Source organism: Phocoena sinus, chromosome 13 (genome assembly GCF_008692025.1).
Source record: "Phocoena sinus isolate mPhoSin1 chromosome 13, mPhoSin1.pri, whole genome shotgun sequence".
Classification (NCBI taxonomy): Eukaryota; Metazoa; Chordata; class Mammalia; order Artiodactyla; family Phocoenidae; genus Phocoena; species Phocoena sinus.
In genome coordinates, this window is record NC_045775.1 from 81,704,192 (window position 1) to 81,722,639 (window position 18,448).

General features: G+C 51.3%; 1 protein-coding gene across 1 annotated transcript in view; it reads right to left on the reverse strand.

Moving 5' to 3' along the window:
• FAM178B (family with sequence similarity 178 member B) overlaps nt 1-18,448 on the reverse strand; it is a 96,304-nt gene that overhangs the window by 53,544 nt on the left and 24,312 nt on the right. The window contains 2 exon segments of the mRNA XM_032652270.1: nt 9,797-9,881; nt 13,423-13,528. Coding sequence (XP_032508161.1) covers nt 9,797-9,881; nt 13,423-13,528 — 191 coding nt within the window.

Genomic DNA, 18,448 nt, shown 5'->3' on the forward strand with positions numbered 1-18,448 from the left:
AAGAACAAAGTTGAAGAATTCAAACGATATGATTTCAACACTTATAAAGCTACAGTAATCAAGACATAAAAATCAATGAAACAGAATAGAGTTCAGAAACAGACCCACACACACATGATCAACTGACTTCTGATAAAGGTGCCAAGGTAATTCAATTCAGAAAGGATAATCTTTTCAGCAAATGGTGTTGGAACAACTGGATAGCCATATGTAAAAAAAATTAATTTTAAATTACACCATAAACATTATTAACTGGAAATGGATCACTGACCTAAATGAAAGGTTAATTATAAGTTATAAAACTTATTTTAATTATAAATTATAAAGCCAAATTATAAAACTTTTAGAAGAAAATAGGAAAAGATCTCAGTAACACACATTTCACAAATATTTCTTAAATATGATGTTAAAAGCACAAACTATATGGGGCTTCCTTGCTGGCGCAGTGGTTAAGAATCCGCCTGCTGATGCAGGGGACACCGGTTTGAGCCCTGGTCCGGAAGGATCCCACGTGCCACGGAGCAACTGAGCCTGTGCACCACAACTGCTGAGCCTGCGCTCTAGAGCCTGCAAGCCACAGCTACTGAAGCCCGCGCGCCTACAGCCTGTGCTCCGCAACAAGAGAAGCCCGTGCACCGCAACAAAAAGTAGCCCCCACTAGCTGCAACTAAAGCCCACGCGCAGCAACGAAGACCCAGGGCAGCCAAAAATAAATAAATAAATAAAATAAATTTATTAAAAAAAAAAAGAAGATATACAGATGGCAAATAAGCCTTATGCAAAGATCATCAGGTTTTAGGGAAATGCAAATTAAAACAATGAGCTACCGCTACATACTTCTTAAAAAGACTGACTATACCAAGTGGTAGGGAAGATGTGGAGCAACTGGAACTCCCCCTCACTGCTGGTGGAGATGGTAAGACCACTTGGAGAAAAATAGTTTGGCAATGTCTTAACAACTTAAACACACATATATATGACCCAGCCTATCCACTTGTAGATGTTTACCCTAAGGGACCTCCCCACAAAGACTTGCATAACCATGTTTATAGCAGCTTTATTTTAACAGCCCCCAAAGTGAAAACAACCGAAATGTCCGCCAAGACTTGACTTGGATGAACAAAATGTGGTACTGCCCGGCAACAGAATACCACCCGGCTACTGAAAGGGATTAACTATGGATACATACAATAGCACATGAGAATTTCAAAGTAATTGAAAGAAGCCAGACCAGAAAAAAAAAAAAAAAAGAGTACCTACTGCATGGTTCCATTTATATAAAATTACAGAAAATGCAAACTAATCCGGAGTGACAAAAAGTAGATCGGTGGTTTCTTAGAGACAAAAGGGGAGAGAGATGATTAATTACAAAGAGGCACAAGAAAACTTGGAGGGCAGGGGACAACGGATATAATTTTTTGATGTGGTGACAGTTTTATGGGTATATACCTGTGTTTCCTGTATAAGTTGTACACGTTAAATGTGTATAGGTTAATGTATGTCCATTTTGCCTCAACAAAACTGTTTTTTTAAAAAGATGAGTTAAAATGTAAATGTTTTCTTTTCACACCCTGGGGGCTCATCTACCTCCAGGACCCCTCGACTCTGGAGAAAACCCTGTCCAACTTGTGCTGTGTGGGCTGTGGCCTCTCCTGACACCCAGGGAGAGAGCTGGGAAACTCTTAGAAGAGAAACTCTCCACTGGAGGCAATTTCAGAAGAATACCGAAATGACGGAAGAAAGATGGTGTAAATACAACCTGTAAATATAAAAACATATATTATGTGGATTGTGCATTAATTCTGTTCCCGGAAATCATCACGAGAAACTGTTAATAAGGAGCACTTGGGGAGAGGAAGGGGCCGTGGGAAGTGGGCAGGGAGGGAGGCGTTCGCTTTTCACTTTGCACCTTTCTCTTGTATTTGAATTTTCAGCACTTGGTACGTAGGGCACTTTTGAAAAAATAAAACCAGGTTCCATTGGCTAGTGAGTTTCTTGGTCATCTTTGGGTTTGTGTTATTCTTTTTACAAGAAGCTACCTTATAGATATTATCTGGGAGGGAGGAAGGAAGGAAGGTTGAGAAGGGGGAGGAGAGAGGATGCAAGCAAGCAATGACAGAAAGGAAAGCCACTCACAAAACGGGGCTCGCCCAAGAGAAATTACGATCCTGGAGCTCTGGGGACAAAGGGAAAAAAGCATGGTGACCAAGTGAGGAAGGACAAAGTGTCCAAAGACACTGCTCATGAAAACAAAATGAATTTGTTCTGAGAGCTAAATTTCTCGCCCACTTAAAAAACATCCAAAGAATGTACTGGCCTGGGTCTTTTATTCTGTTATATTCTCCCCTTCCCACACAACTATCATAGAAGCTGGCAGGGAATGGAATGAGTAGGTCAGAAGGAACAACATTGTCTTGGAAACTAGCGGGAAAGGAGCTACACCTGTTTTACTTCTCTTCCAAAGTGTTTTGATCTCACTGACGGAGCTGCTCTTCTCCAGGCACTGCTGCCTAGTCAGTATGATTGGCACTGGGTTACTGGCCAGTCCTACACCAGCACAGCCAAAACATGTTTGTTAGAGAAACATGAGGTCATTTCTCGCAAGCAATTAGTTGCACAACAATATGTTTGCTTTCAAAACCAAACTTTGCCATAAAAAAAAAAAACCCAAAAACTATTAGAGCTAATAAACGAGTTCAGCAAGGTTGCAGGATACAAGGTCAATACACAAAAATCTGTTGTATGCCTACACACAAGCAAGGAATGATCTGAAAAGAAAACGAAGAAAAGAATTCCACTTACGATAGTATCAAAAAGAATAAAATAATTAGGAATAAATTTAACAAAAGAAGTGTAAGACTTGTACACTGAAAACCACAAAACATTCTTGAAAGAAATTAAAGAAGATCTAAATAAACGGACAGATATCTCCTGCTCATGGATCAGAAGACTCAATATTAATAAGATGGCAGTAACACTCAAAGTCACTTACAGATTCGACACAATCACTACTGAAAGCCCAGCTGTCATTTCTGAAGAGACTAATAAGCCAATCCTAAAATTAATATGGAAATACAAGAGACCCAGGATAGCCAAAACAATTTTGAAAAGAGCAAACTTGGAGAACTCACACTTCCCAATTTCAAAACTTACTACAAGATACCATAATCAAGAATTTGCAGTACTGGCATAAGGACAAATATGTGTGTGTGTATACACACACACACACACACGCACACGCACACACATATATATCAGTGGAATAGAACCGAGAGTCCAGAAATAAACTCGTACATCCATGGTCAACTGATTTTCCACAAGGGTGCCAAGATAACTCACTGTGGGAAAGAGTAGTCTTTCAACAAATGGTCCTGGGACAAGTGGATATCCACACGCAAAAGACTGAAGCTGTACCCCTATCTCGCACCATATACAAAAATCAACTCAAAATGGATCGAAGACCTAAATGGAAACACTAAAACTATAGAATTCTCAGAATAAAACGTAAGGGAGGGACTTCCCTGGTGGTGCAATGGTTAAGAATCTGCCTGCCAATGCAGGGGACACGGGTTTAAGCCCTGGTCCAGGAAGATCCCACATGCCGCGGAGCAACTAAGCCCGTGCGCCACAACTACTGAGCCTGCACCCTAGAGCCCGTGAGCCACAACTATTGAAGCCCCCACGCCTAGAGCCCGTGCTCCTCAGCAAGAGAAGCCACTGCAGTGAGAAGCACGCACACCGCAAAGAAGAGTAGCCCCGCTCGCCGCAACTAGAGAAAGCCCGTGTGCAGCAAACACCCAATGTAGCCAAAAATAAATAAACTAAATAGAAAACAAACAAACAAACATAAGGGAACATCTTCATGACCTTGGACTAGGCAGTGGTGTCTTGCTTGACATCAAGGTATAGGCAGCAATAGAAAACAACAGCTAAATTAGAGTTTATCAAAATTAAAAACTTCTGCGCATCAAAGGCCACCATCAAGAGAATGGAAAGATAACCCACAAAATGGGAGAAAACATTTGCAAATCACACGTCGGGTAAGGGTCTAATATCCAGAGTATATAAAAGAACTGCAACTCAACAAAAAAAGACAAACAATCCAATCACAAAACGAGCAAAGCATTTGAACAGATACTTCCTCAAAGAAGATATACAAACGGCCAACAAGCACAGGAACAGGTGCTCAACACGCTTCGTCATTAGAGAAATGCAAACCCAAACCCACAAGGAGATATCACTTCACACCCACTAGTATGACTATGATCAAGAGATGGACAATAACAGATGTTGGCAAGGATGTGGAGAAATTGGAACCCTCAGACATGGCTGGTGGGAATGTAACGTGATGCAGCCGCTTCAGGAAATAGTTTGGCAGTCCTTCAAAAGGTTAAACATAGAGCCACCGTATTACCCAGCAATTCCACTCCTAAGCATATACCAGTGAGAACTAAACACGTATGTCCCCGTGAACACCTGTGTGCGAATGTTCACAGCAGTGTTGCTCACAAGGGCCAAAAAGTGGAAACGACCCAAGTGCCCATCAACTGACGAATGGATATAATGCGGTACAGCCATAAAATGCAATATTATTCGGCCGTAAAAAGGAATGCTACGACACGCATGAACCTTGAAAACATTATGCTAAAAGAAGCAGACACAAAAGGTCACATGTTGTCTCATTTCATTTACATGAAATGTCCAGAATAAGCAAGTCCACTGAGACAGAAGGTAGATTAGAGGTTGCCAGGGGGCTGGGAGGAGTGGGGAGTGGGCAGTGCCTGCTGAGGTCTGAGGTTTCTTTTTGCGGGTGATGAAAATGTTTCAGAATTAGATAGTGGTTGAACAGCTCTGTGAATCATACTGAATCATACACTTTAAAAGGGTGAATTATATGGTGCATGAATTATATCTAAATCACAACAACGACAACAACAACCTGTCCTGGTCTTGCCAAATATTAATGAAGCTTCACTACACCTGTAATGGCCCCCACTGTCCTCCAAGATCTGGCCCGAAACGTCCAGTCTTATCTCCTACTCGGCCCCTTAAAGGAAGCCCCACTCTCGCTGCTCCTGGCTTCCCCCGAATCTCTCCACAGCCAGGGCTATGCCCAGGGCTGCAAACCAGTAGAACTATATTCTATCTACAGTCAAATAGTCTGCAGATGGGTTCACAGTGGGGGTTTTTTGGGTTTTGTTTTCTAACAGAATTAGTTACCAACAGGAGATTTCACATAAACATCCGTATTCTGGCTACAACAGACTCTGCTGGCTGCCTATCCAAGAGCCATGCTCCCCTTCCTCCCTAGGAAGGGAACGCTCGTTTCATCCTGGTGTCTGCTCAGGGCAAGTGGGTCCAAACCAGTGGAGGAACCACATCACCCCATGGTGGAAAGCCACAGCAACAGAAACAGGCTCTGGCTGTTTGAGCAGAAAACAGTTTTATTAAATGTCAAAGACCGATTGACCTTAAAGCTCATGAAGCTTAAACTCCAGGACACCTCACCTGCACAGCCCTGTGAGTGTTCTAGGTTAGGTAGGGAAGCCAGGCCACAAGCAGCAGGCGATTCTCCATGAACAGTTCTGGAAAATATCCTAGAGATCTAGGACAAAGAGCCCTGGTATTTACTTGGTATGATTTCTTGACTCATTTCTCAGTCAATGTTCCCTTTCATACTTAATTTTCCATGTAGTGAATTAGATGCTCCAGATGTTAGAATTACAAAGATTTAAAGCAGCTATTATGACTATGCTCAAGATGGTAAATGAAAATATGCTCATATTAAATATGAACAAATAAGAAATCCCAATAGAGAAACAGAAACTATAAAAAAACAACAAAGGACTAAATGGAAATTCCAAAACTAAAAATTCAAATATTTGAAAGGAGGCTGGAAAAAAAGTCTCCTGGATTCTACCCTGGAGGTATAGGATTCCTGAGGCTGAAAATTCTTTAGACAAAGCCACGGTATTCAAAGGGTACCGGCAGTTGGAAGGGGTCTTCTAGACCCTGTGATCCAGTTCTGTCTAATAAAACAAAATGGAAAGAATGTCCTGATAAAAAGAGAGAAAAATATATAAGAAGCAATGTTCTCTTATCCCTCACCCTTATTTATCCTTTCTGCCTTGAACACTGCTGTCTTGTGAGAGCACAAGATGATGCCTGGAGCTACAGAAGCCATTCTGCAGCCTTCAGGGGGAGTAGTGGGAAGGGAGACACAAGCTAAGCCAGAGCCCTGGTGATGCAAATCTGTTGAACATACCATGGAACAACCTGCTTCTGGATTTCTTGTCATGTGAGATGATAAACTGTTCTTAATTGGACATCTGTTACTTACGAGTCCAAGTACATCCCAACTAAAACACAGAGTCTCTTGAAAATGGACAGATCTGGCGACACGGAACCAGCCAGCCATTTTAGACAGGCCAGGAGCTCTCCAGTTACCGATCTCACTAGGTCCCCACTGCAACCGAGTTTGCAATCCCTGCCCTACACGTCTTTTGAAAGATGAATCAACCGCTCCCTCTTCTACAAAGCACTTCCCGATTCCTGCCTCCCCCATCTAACTAGAAGTAGTTTCCTGAAGTTCTGCCTCTGCCTCCTCTCTATCTCCTATTGTAATTGGACACTTAATCCCCTCCCACCTATCAGCCCCCTGAGGGCAGGAACCATCTTCTTAAACCAGGAAAACAATTCCCACCTTACTCCAATCCTCCAGCAAACGCTGGGCTCTCAGCCCTTAGCCCCAGTCGCCCGGAGCACACCCATGACGATCAACTCTGAAGCCTGGATCCCAGGCCCTGCCAGAGACCCGGCCCCATCCGGGCTCTCCCCTTACTCAGGAAGCATGCTGTGATGAAGGCGATTGTGTAAGACCTTTCCCGGGATAATCTGGGAAGAACCTCTGGTCAGCTACATATTCCAGAAAAAGATGGAAATGTACACACCTGCAAGTCTCCCCCATTTTACAAAAGAGAAAGGCCAGGCAACTTGAAAACTCACATACCAATCACAGATCCAAAGCCCCACAGTTCTGCCCCAGAGGGCGGTGCCCCACAGAGGACAAGGACACTCAGAGCACCTCAAGTCGTTGACAAATCTGAGAAACATGACTTCCTTTTGCATCAATCCTGGATCTAATTTAACCATACAAATGCTCCCTGAACTAGCAGTTGATTTCCAGTTCCAGCTTTTGGTAGATTCTCTCCTGGCACCTGGCTCTTGACTCTGGGCTTGGCCTTTACTTTTTAAAACTTATGTAAAAAACACGTAACGTAGAAGTTGCCATCTTCTTAACCATTTTTAAGTGGACAGTTCAGCAGTGCTAAGCACATTCACATTGTTCACCATCACCGCTACCCATTTCCAGAACTTTTCCATCACCCCAAACTGAAACGCTGTACCCATGAACAACTAACCTCCCATCCCCCCACCCAGCCCCTGGCAACCACCATTCTACTTTCTGTCTCTGTGAATTTGACTACTCTAGGTACCTCCTATAAGAGAAATCCTACAGTATTTATCTTTTTGTGGCTGGCTTATTTCACTTAGCATCACGTCCTCAAGGTTCATCCACGTTGTAGCATGTGACAGAATTTCCTTCCCTTTTCTTTCTTTTTTTTTTTAAAGATTTTTTGGATGTGGACCATTTTTAAATGCTTCATTTAATTTGTTACAATGTTGCTTCTGTTTTATGTTTTGGTTTTTTGTCTGCCAAGCGTGTGGGATCCTGGCTCCCTGACCAGGGATGGAACCCACACCCCCTGCACTGGAAGGCGAAGCCTTAACCACTGGGCCACCAGGGAAGTCCCAGAATTACCTTTCTTTTTAAGGCTGAATAATACTCCACTGCGTGTATAGACCACATTTTGCTTATCCGTTCAGGCGTCAGTGGACGATTGGGATTTGGGTCCCTTCCGCCATTCGGGTGTTGTGAGTAATGCTGCTGTGAACACCGGGGTACAAATAGTCCCTGCTTTCCCTTCTTTTGCGAACCAGGCCTTTGCCTTTGCCCAAACCAATCAAGATCCTGACCTTGGGCGCAGCATTCTGTGGCCCAGTCTCTATTCCAACGGGAGGGAAAGAGACATCCTCCCCGCCCCCCCCCCCCCCCCGCCCCCACCTTAATGCCGGGAGAACCGCTCTGCAGTGGAATGAACTACCAGAGCTGAACTCAAGGGCCCGTTCCCGGGTCCGCCCCATCCCCGTGGAGGGCGAATCAGGGACAATGTGGCAAGAAGCAAAGAAGAGTGGGACGTCCCCTCTGCCTCAGCGGGAGGAGACACAGACCACCTCGCGCAGGAGAAGAGTGGGACAAGGGAGGCCTCTGTTCCCCAAAGGGCAGGCCTGCCGCAGAGGCGCGAAAGGGCAGCCCAGGCTGCAGGGGCAGAGGTTATGCAAAGGGAGAGGAGGCCGAGACTGGCGCTATTCAGAGGACCTCAGTTAGAGGGTCCCAGGCGTAGGGGCAGGGGCGGGGGAGGGGGGAGCTGGAGGAGTCTGGAATGCTCTAATGCGACAGAAGGCCCCCGGCTCAGCCAGCGCCTGGAGGGGAGGCACAAAAGCAGAAATTCAAAGGGCTGCTTGCCGGTGGTGGTGGTGGGGGGTTAATGGTGCATCATGGGTCTATAACCTTGGCCTTCAGAGCTACGTGCTTCCATGTTTTAGCGGGAGGGTGGGCAGACTGCAGCTGGTGGGCAAGGGCGCGGACTGGAAACCTGTGGATCCCTCTCACTGTCTGCCCTAAGCACCTTTCAATGGGTTACATGATATTTTTTGGTGCCAAAGTGTCTAGGTTCAGGCACCAAATGATGACAGCCCGGTAAGGGTGCAGCCACAAAAGGGGAAACTAATTGCTTCTGTGGAACTCTGAACATCTGAAAGGATAAAAATGACTCAGGTACTTCCCTGGTGGCGCAGTGGTTAAGAATCCGCCTGCCAATGCAGGGGACACGGGTTCGAGCTCTGGTCTGGGAAGATCCCACATGCCTCCGAGCAACTAAGCCAGCGCGCCACAACTACTGAGCCTGCGCTCTAGAGCCCACGTGCCACAACTACTGAAGCTCTCGCATCTAGAGCCCGTGCTCCGCAACAAGAGAAGCCACCGCAATGAGAAGCCCGCGCACCACAACGAAGAGTAGCTCCCGCTCGCCACAACTAGAGAAAGCCCGTGTGCAGCAACGAAGACCCAAAAATAAGTAAATAAGCTAAAAAAATAAAACAAATAAAAATAACTTAAGTGTATCCCTTACATGTCAGGACCAAGGTACAGACTCAAAGCTCTCACTCCAGCCCAGTCCAAACTTAGGGGCTCCGCTGATGCCCTAGGAGCTGAGGAGGGCTGCGGGTAGGGGCACAGCTTCAGGGCCCTCCCCCTTGGTGACTCCAACCCAAAGAGCTTCCCTGATTTGATGCAGATGTTCCTGGAACCCACCCAAGCAAACTGGGGCTCTCAGGAAGAAGCTGGAGGCAAGCTGTCCTCGTAAATCCAGAGAACCCAGCTCCCAGACTGTTCCAGGATCCTAAGTCTGTGAAGTCAGCCTGGACTTGGCCCTGGTGACATGGATCTGAGGCCAGAGAAGGTGCTGGGGAGCCTGTTGGCTCAGCTTTTTACTAATGCAGGAGCCAGAGCCAATGATGGCCTGATGTCTCCGTGTCCCGGTGATGCAACATCCCCACTAGCACCTCTCCCACACACTGGGCTGGGGCGGTGCAGGGCTGAGAGCTGAGTACTATGTAGGCTCTCGAGCTTGGGTACCCAGCATGCCAGCTGCTGCCCTGCACCCGAGGTACTGACCAGATGGACGGAAGAGCCCATCCACGCTGAGGTCCCACAGGAGACCAAAGGCTCCCAAAGAAGTTTCTGGAGGCCATGTCAGCAGCTAGGAGGAGAAGAAAAAAACAGGTTAGCTGGGTCATTCCTATGGAGTAATAGCAGAAACCTTTATTACGCCATATTAAATAAGTCCCATTTAATCCTCACAAATCCACACAGTAGAAGGATATTGTCATTATTGCTACTTTACAGATGAAGAAACCAAGCTCAGAGAGGTCAAGCAACTTCCCCAGGGTCACAGAGCAACGAAGCAGAAAAGCCAGGATTCAATCCCAGGTCTATGTGACTTGAAATCTCCTACTCTGTCCACCTCCCTGTGTGGGAGTCTTGGTCCTTCTGCCCCTCACTCCCTGTGGTCACAGCCACACCCCTCCAGGGCAGGAACCGGTATAGGGAAGAGAAAGAGCTCAGCAGCACTGACTACTGTCAGCTGTACAAGATAAAGTGCGGCCCCTCTTCGAGACCCTCACATCACTTCCAGGTCAGTGCCTTAACTCCGAACATCTGAGCCTCGGGAGACCACTGGCTCTGGGAGGCCCTTGGTACTGAGTGCGGATCCTCAACAAGCTGGTGGGGGGAGGGTGGGCAGGGCACCCACCTGACTCAAACTCACTGGGATTCTTATTCGAACACTCCTTGAGTCTGCGGCCACAGCTGGGGATTTGGAACGTGAACAGAGTGTGACATGGAGACATGCACCCTCCCCACCAGCGCCATCCAGTCTGGGGACACATAGGTGAGGCCAGGCCACGCCGTGCAGCACACCATCCTCCCTCTGGAGAGTGCTGAGAAAAGCCCGCTGCAGTGGGCGCTCGGTTCAGGACCAAGGCTCCCACCCCCATGGGCTGGGCATTGCTGCTGGTTGACTGACCTTGGACAGAGGGAGTCCCTCACCCAAGGTCACACCCCCCTCTCCAAGTGCAGCCTTCGTCTGATAACTAGCCGATGCTGGGGTCCAAAGGCCAGGACCCCTTGCCTCAAATGGGACAACTCTAAAGGGTAATCCCAGTTCCAGAGCACCCCAGGACTGGCCGTGGCCTGTCATGCATTTGCTTTGCTACTCAGCTTCTCCTTCTGCCCTGGCCCTGCTGCCCTCCCTCCCTCACAGGGGCGGCTTCCTGCTTCCCAAGGATCTGACCTAAGACACGAGAACCCTGCCTCCCTCTTCCTTTCCTAACTTTTTCAGAGTTGAACACGTGATCGTTCCCCAACAAGAATATAAATTCACTGACAGCATAAGCTTCCTGCTTTTGTCCGCCCTCCCCAGCAAGGCTCACCTGGGAAGCATACACTAGGGCTCCAGTGACGAGCTCACATAATTCACGAGCACTAAGGCTGAAGCCTACTCACCCAGCGCCCACTGTTCACCCCACTGAAGCCCCCGGCTTCAGGGAGGGTGGCGGGCAGCAGGAACTAGTCCCCATGGGGACACAGGATGGCCTTTCTAAAGAGTTGAAGGAGCAGGGTTGGAGCGGTCTGCCCAACTCCCCCACCCCCTAGCTCTCAGAATCAACCCCGGGTATGCATGTGGGACCCCAGCAGCCCTGTGAGCCTGCGCCCCTAGCTGCCTTTGATTGGGGGTGGTCACTGAACCCCTCTTAGGCCAATCAGACTCTCTTTCCTGGGAATTTACTTAACCATGGAGCCTGGGGTACAGAGAGAAGCCGAAAGCCTGTCCTAGGATCCTGACCCTTGTCCAACCTGGTTCCAGCTCGTCCAGAGGCCCAGCTGTATCCCTGCCCTTGGATCCCACGAACCGCCCCTGCACCTTCATCGGAGCGCCACCCGCCCCAGCAGCTTCAGGCAGCCCCCGTGGATTTGTGCCTCTCACTAACAGCGTGCGGTTCTGAAGTACGCGGAACCCCACGGCCACGTTCTACGCATCTACCTGGGACGCCATTTCCAGGACCTTTCTGTCCCCAGAGCTCAGCATGTAGCCTGTCCTGAACCAAGGTCTGCAAAGGAACCAATGCTACTGTTGCTGTGGGAAAATAAGTTCCAAGTGACAAGAAAACCAAAACCTCGGAAGTGAAACATCAGAGCCCATCCTAAAGCCTGTAGCGTGATCACGTGAGTGGCAGACAGCAGCTGCCCTGGTCCTCCTTCCCCTCCGGAGACAAAGATGTTGGGCAGGGTCTCCCCCAGAAGAGGCCCCCAAGGCCAAGTGCACCCCTTTCACTGATCTGACTTTAGCCGTGGGCAGGGAGAGGAGCTGCTTTGTTTCTCCTTGCTGAAGATGGAGAACCTGACCTCCGTGCTAACTTCATTTCTTCCAGATGATGCCCAGACCCTGGGCAGAACCTCGGGGGGCTATAAGGACAAGGCAGCTCACAGGATTTCCTCACTCAGCCTTCGCGTGGGACTACCGACCCCAGTTTACAGAGTAGAAACTGAGGCACGGAGCTGATGTTAAATAACTCCCCAAGTCACACAGTAGTATGTGGAGGAGCAGGGCTCGGTCCTCTGCTCTCGGGGACCCCCCAGGTGACAGACGTGGGGGGAGAGACAAGGCGGGGCTCGCTCACGCCTCCACGCCGTGTCAGGGTCACACAAGGACCCTCTGTGGGCGATATCTCAGACCGGCTCTTTGTGCCTCCGATGCCCGACTTTGCGTCTGTCGTGCACTGAGCAAGGAGAAAGAAGCCTGCACTGACTGTGGACGGAGAATAATGGCCGCTCTGTTCCCTGTGTGGCCTGGGCCCGGGGGAGGGGCAGGGCAGGGCCGATGGGAAGGAGCCCAGAGGGAAGAAGAGAGAGCCAGAGGGCTCCTTCTGGAAGGCAGCCAGTCTGCCGAGGCCGAGGAGTTCCGAGAACAATCCACCCCGCATGGTGGCTCTAATTTACGGCTGGGGTCCAGGCTCCAACTGGCAGGAATGGGACCAGCTGGAACTTGGGACCTGCCGGTTCCCGGGCAAGGGGAGGAAGGTCCTGGGTGGGGGCCAAGGCTGCATCCCCGTGCCCCGCGTTCAGATCCCAGCAGCTGGTTTCCGGGCCTTCCCTGCTGGCTTCTCACTGTCTTTCTCAGCGCAAAGGTTCTGAGCCCCGGGCAGAATGCATGTGCCCCTGGCAGCAACCAGAACGGAAGGGAGGGGAAGACAGAGCAGCTGTTCTAGGCTTTTCCAGCCGACCTACAACTCCACAGCGGGAGGCAAACACCCGAGCACCCGAGCTCAGAATTCACCAGGGCCCTCACACCTGCAAGGCTGCTGCAGGGCTGTGCTCCCGCTGCCCATGGGACGAGGGCCGGGACCTGTGACTTGGAGATGAGCCTGGACACAAGGCGAGCAGGTGTGAGCACCTGCTGGGCGGACCTGCCGGAATCACACAGAGGGCCTCTGGGGGCAAAGCAACACCCCGTGAGGCACACGCTCTGGGGGGACCGGAGTGAAGACAACAGACCGGTCCCTGCACCTCCCTGTCTCTGTCATCACAAGCCTCCCTCCCTCCTCCAGCCTCAGCTGGGACAAACCCAGCAGCACCCAAGGCCAGAAGAAGAGGGTGGGTGCCCAGCCCCTCCTGCCAGCGGCCCTGCCCTGACTGTTGTGCTGGCACGCTCCCGCCACCTGGCGGCAGGCCGCGGTCCTCACCTGGAACAGCCACCGGAGCAGGGGCACGGGGCGGAGGCCCGAGGGCAGGTAGAGGCTGCTCAGGAGGCCGCTGCGCAGGAAGGAGAGCTGCTGGGCCGGCGGGGAGCTGTGGGAGCAAAGGGACAGAGGGGCGAGGTCAGGGAGGGAGCCTTCTCAACACGCCTGTCTCGGCGAGGCTGGGTTCAGGGGGATGGTTCAGATTTCCGCTTCACCGGGATGCTAGAAGCGCGTCAGTCACTGCTCTGGACAAAACTGCTGGTGGAGCCCCCGTGCAAGCACCCGCTGGAAGGTAAAACAACCCGTGGCACCGTCAGAATCATCTGCTGTCCACGAACACATGTCACAGTAGGGTTTTTTGTTTGTTTTTGGTTGGTTTTGGTTTTTCTTTGGCCACGCCGTGCGGCATGCGGGATCTTAGTTCCCCGACCAGGGACCGAACCCGGGCCACGGCAGTGAAAGTACTAAGTCCCAACCACTGGACTGCCAGGGAACTCCCTTCACAGTGTTTTAAACACACGACTGAGGAATACAGTTTGTCCTTCCCATTTGACGGGGGTGGGAGGAAACTGAGGTATTTACCAGGGTTGTGAAAAGGACCTGCGTTGCAATGAGGAGAGGGGCCTGGGAGTCGCAGCTTTTAGCTGAGGGCTCCGGGCTACAGCGGGCGGACAGAATTACCCATGGGGCCCACGTGGAGCCAGCATCCGGGGTCTGGTTACACAGAGCGTGTCTGCCCCGTCTTGTGTTTTTCCGAAACAAAGGGGACACCTGAGAAGATGGGAAAGTAACAGAAAGGGGCCCAAGACGGGGAAGTTTTGGGAAGGAAATAACCACCAAGGGTGCCACGTGGGATTCTCTGGAAACCACGTGAGCAGCGACGGTCCCAGGGCCAAGGGGGAAGGGCGCTCAGACTCTCCATACTCCTGGGGCCCTAACGTGTGATTCCATTCCCGACTGGATCCGGTGGGGCCTTTCCCTCCCGCCAGGAGCTGCTGGCATGGAAAGGAGCCCTGCTTCGAGTACACTGTTGCCCGATAGATCATCTGGACCCACAGGATCCCAGGTCCCTGTACAACGAGGAGTTGATATATTTTGTGTGGTTTTAGGGCCTCTGGTGGAAGGTGCCTCGTTCCAGAGGGGCTGGCTGGACTGCATCACCCTCTTGTACTCCTGGGTGTCCCGTGGAGGCTGGGTGTGGGGTAGGATTCTCCCACTCCGTCCGTGTTTGGTGAATGCCTCTTCGCTCTCTTTCTAGATAACGTCCTAAAGGCAATTAATAAGGATTCCAGGAAATGAAAAAGTAACTTCGTGTTTGTTCTTCTTTTTTAATGGCTAAATCCCGGCAAAGAGCATTTCAGACAGCATTTAAAGTCATGACTAGAGAGAGAAAGTTCCTCGGTCAGCCCAACCTCCTCCTCTCCTTTTTAAAAAGGACATCATACTTTAATCTGCCAGGAACAGAATGCTCCAAAACAAAGATTCTCCTCGGAGCCAAGCTGCTGTCTGCTTGAGTATATCCAGGCAATTTACAAATTGTATATGTCTTTTTTTTTTTTTTTCCCCAAATCATTTAGGTTCAGAGGAGAAAGCAGCTTTGTTCCTGTGCTTGTGAAGCTGGCCGTTCTAAAACAGTCCTTTATTTGCACATACAAACACGTGTGCACCCCAGGGCTGCTGGCACACGCCACTCTGATCCCCGTGCTCAGTCACACGGGTACTTTCATGGACTGACTCCCGCGATGCATGCGTGGTTCAAGCACAGCACCCCGAACACAGACGATACCCAAGCACACCGTGTCTGGAGGGCCTCACAAATTGGCAGGACCTGGCCAGGGGCCATGTGGTAAGGAGGCTGGCGCTCCGGGGACTCTAGGAGACTCTGGCTCTGGCATTCTGCTCGGGGGCACCGCCAGCTTCTCAGTAGGGGAATTGATTGTACAAGCCCCTGTAGGCTCAGATAAACACATGTCCGACTGCTGCTCAGAGGGAGAGATACCCCTTGGGTGACAATGTCTCCCTTCTGCTACACCACTCTGCAGTGCGGTTTCTGCCAGAGAAATGATGAGTCTGCCTTGGAGTTCCCTGCTGCTGAGCTAGGCTTAGTCTGTAAGACCAGGAGCTGGAGATATGCCGAGAGGGCACGGTCCGGCTGTGCCTCGAAGCGAATGGCTTTCAAGGAATTCTGTGCCGACAGCTAGATGAGATGCGAGCAATCTCCTCCGTGCGTGCTCGGTGTGAGGGAGGCAGTGCTGCCTTGCCTCGGCTGCACCACGAGTCCCGTCACCGCTCAGTGGAAGGACAGGCCGGCGGCAGAAGTAACCTCCCGCTTGGGGGAAGGGTGGGGATGGGCCTGGCGTGCAGACACTGCCCTGATCTGAGGCAGGAGGAGAGTCTGCACAGCAGCACGTGGGGAGGCCTGGAGGAGAAGGGAAGCGTGTGGCAGGTGTGTGCGCTGCAAACTCGAACACCGCAGGTTATGGAATCAACTGTTGTCAGATTTACACAAATCCACGGCGTGTCCACAAGCCAAGAATGCTGACCCCGGGTCCAGGTGGGTGCCTGTGCTTGTGGCAAAGCCAAGGCCAAGGTCAGAAGTTATCTTGAGAATGTCAGAATGTCTCGGAGCAAGAAGGGGAGGAGCAGAGCCTCCTGCTGGGCAGCAGATGCCAGGCAGGCCCAGCTGAGCGCGAAGCCCCAGCTGCCAGCCCTGAGGATCCCGGGGAGGGGGAGGGGAGGGGGGAGGTCCCCACCCGGACAGGGAGCTGCCAGAATGCACTAATGCCCAGCCACCGTGGCAAGGACACGGGGCCATGGGAACAGAAGGAAGGAAGGTTGCGGGGGGCGGGGGGATCAGCCCCAAAGGGGAATCACACAGAACAAAGGCCCCAGCCTGGGTCAGCAGGTTGGGCTCCTGGCGGAGCTCCGACCTTCTGCTTGGACTGTGGGTTCCTGATAAGGCCCACGTCAGGACCCCTCCAGCCCCCATCTCTCGTCTATTTTACGGGCAGCCGTCCCAGAGGGCGAAGTCTCTAAATGCCTCGGGAATCCCAAGTGATGGCAGAGGGATAAACAGCGAGTGCCGTTATTTATACAGTATCAGTTTCCGCGCCTTTGCCAGGCTACTCAAATGTTAGCTTAAGTGAAATGCCGAGGAAAAGAACAGGAACAGACGGCGGTCCAAGCGCTCATCCCTGCTCCTCTTCGTTTTCCTCCCTTTGTTTAAACATCAGTGAGCGCCACGCTGGTTAGCAGCCCAGGGATCCCAGCAACAACCCGGCTGGCCACTTCTGCTGGCTCTGGATTTGGGGGGCAGGCGCAGCCAGTTGGGCGGCTCAGCCCGGTCCACACTCTGTAACTGCTGGATTTATTTCACCCGGGCTTGCCCCTGGCAAAACAGGAGCTGGGGCCTGGGCCTCGGGGAGGTCCTGTGCAGGTGCATCATTCACACCGTGAAGCTCCGACCCACTCCCTTCCCTGCCCGCTGAAGCCATTGCGGAGGGAAGTCCCCGTCGGCGTATCAGGCACCCCGAGAACACACTGCAAACACCTCACGGGGAGAGTGGCCGGTGCACCCAGAGGACAGACGTGGGTCCTGACGCTCCTGCACACGCTGCGGGGGCCCAGGGTACTTCAGTGGGCAACCTCCACGCCCCCACCCCCCACCCCACCCCCATGGCACTGGCTCCTGCCTTGGAGCTGCCTGTGGGCACAGGTCCTACAGCTTTTCCACTCGGGGCTGGGCGGGGCGGGGATTAGAGGCGGAGGAAAAAGTTCAGCCCCTGGTACCAGCGTCTGTCATAGCATGTGACTTTGGTCCCAGGGAACCGACCTGAGGTCACACGTCCAGCCGGGTGACAAACGAGAGAGGATGGCCCGGGCCACCTCCAGTCCCACAGCTGTGGGTTCTGGGAGGAGACTTCTTGCATGTAAACCTGTGTAGGTCCGAGCCGGGAGCACCAGGCCCGGCGCCCTCCCTCGCTCCGCAATCTGAGACAAACTGCTGGCTTGACCTGTGCCAAGGTTTCCCACTTCGTGCAGTGGAAAGAAAGACAACATCCCTCTTCGCCGAACAGCAAGAAGCAGCAAATCTACTTCGAGAAGTGATTTCTTTAAATCTCCTTCACTTCCCCCCAAACCTCTAACGATAAAAACGATACGTGTTTATCACAGAAAGTGTGGAAAATACAGAGGAGTCTAATGAGGAGAAGAGAAGTCACCTGCCATCTCACAAAGTGTTCACTTTTTCTCCGGTGAGAAACTGAACCATACTGTTCTCTGAGAGATCAAGTAACGTGTTCTTCTCCCTCCATCTTCATGCTTCCGGCTGCGCACAACGGGATAATTATTGAACGGCTAGCAAGTAACCCTCACGCTTGTGTCTGGGCTTGAAGTCCTTGGCACAAACAGGAAATAAAGGATGACCCCCCCCCCCCCCACTCCCCAGGCTAAAGGGTGACCTTCAGGAAGTGGCCCTTCCCCGGTGCATGGCAGGCGCCCCCTGACCTGGCCGCGGGCAGGGCGCAGGCATTCCTCCAGGAAGCCCCGCGAGCCAGGCCCTGCAGCCCCATCTCTGCCCTGCTTCGTGAGCAAACCTGAGGGCGCAGGGTCTGGATTCCCCGCTCCAGGGAAGCTGGCTGGCCACCTGGCCCCATTTGGCACGGCTGCTCGGATCCCAGGCCACCGCACCACGGGCCATCTCATCTGTCAAACACTTCCTGCCGGCCATCCAGCCTGGGACAGAAAACCTGCTGTTGGCACAGAGCCCGAGGAGAAGCAGCTCAGGAAGCCGCCTGCCTTTCCCCTCTTATCTCCTCCCCTGCCCAGCCGTGCTCTGTCCCTCTCCTTCCTCCAGCTCCACTATCTTACTTCTTTCTCTTCATTCCTTTTTCCCCCCTTTTCATCATCTCTTTATCAGAAATACTTTCAATTTGGCAATGGGAACTTTTACCAATATGCATACCCTCAGACCCAATCACCTCACGTCATATGCAGGGATCTATTCCAGAACTGCAGACAAAATATTTCT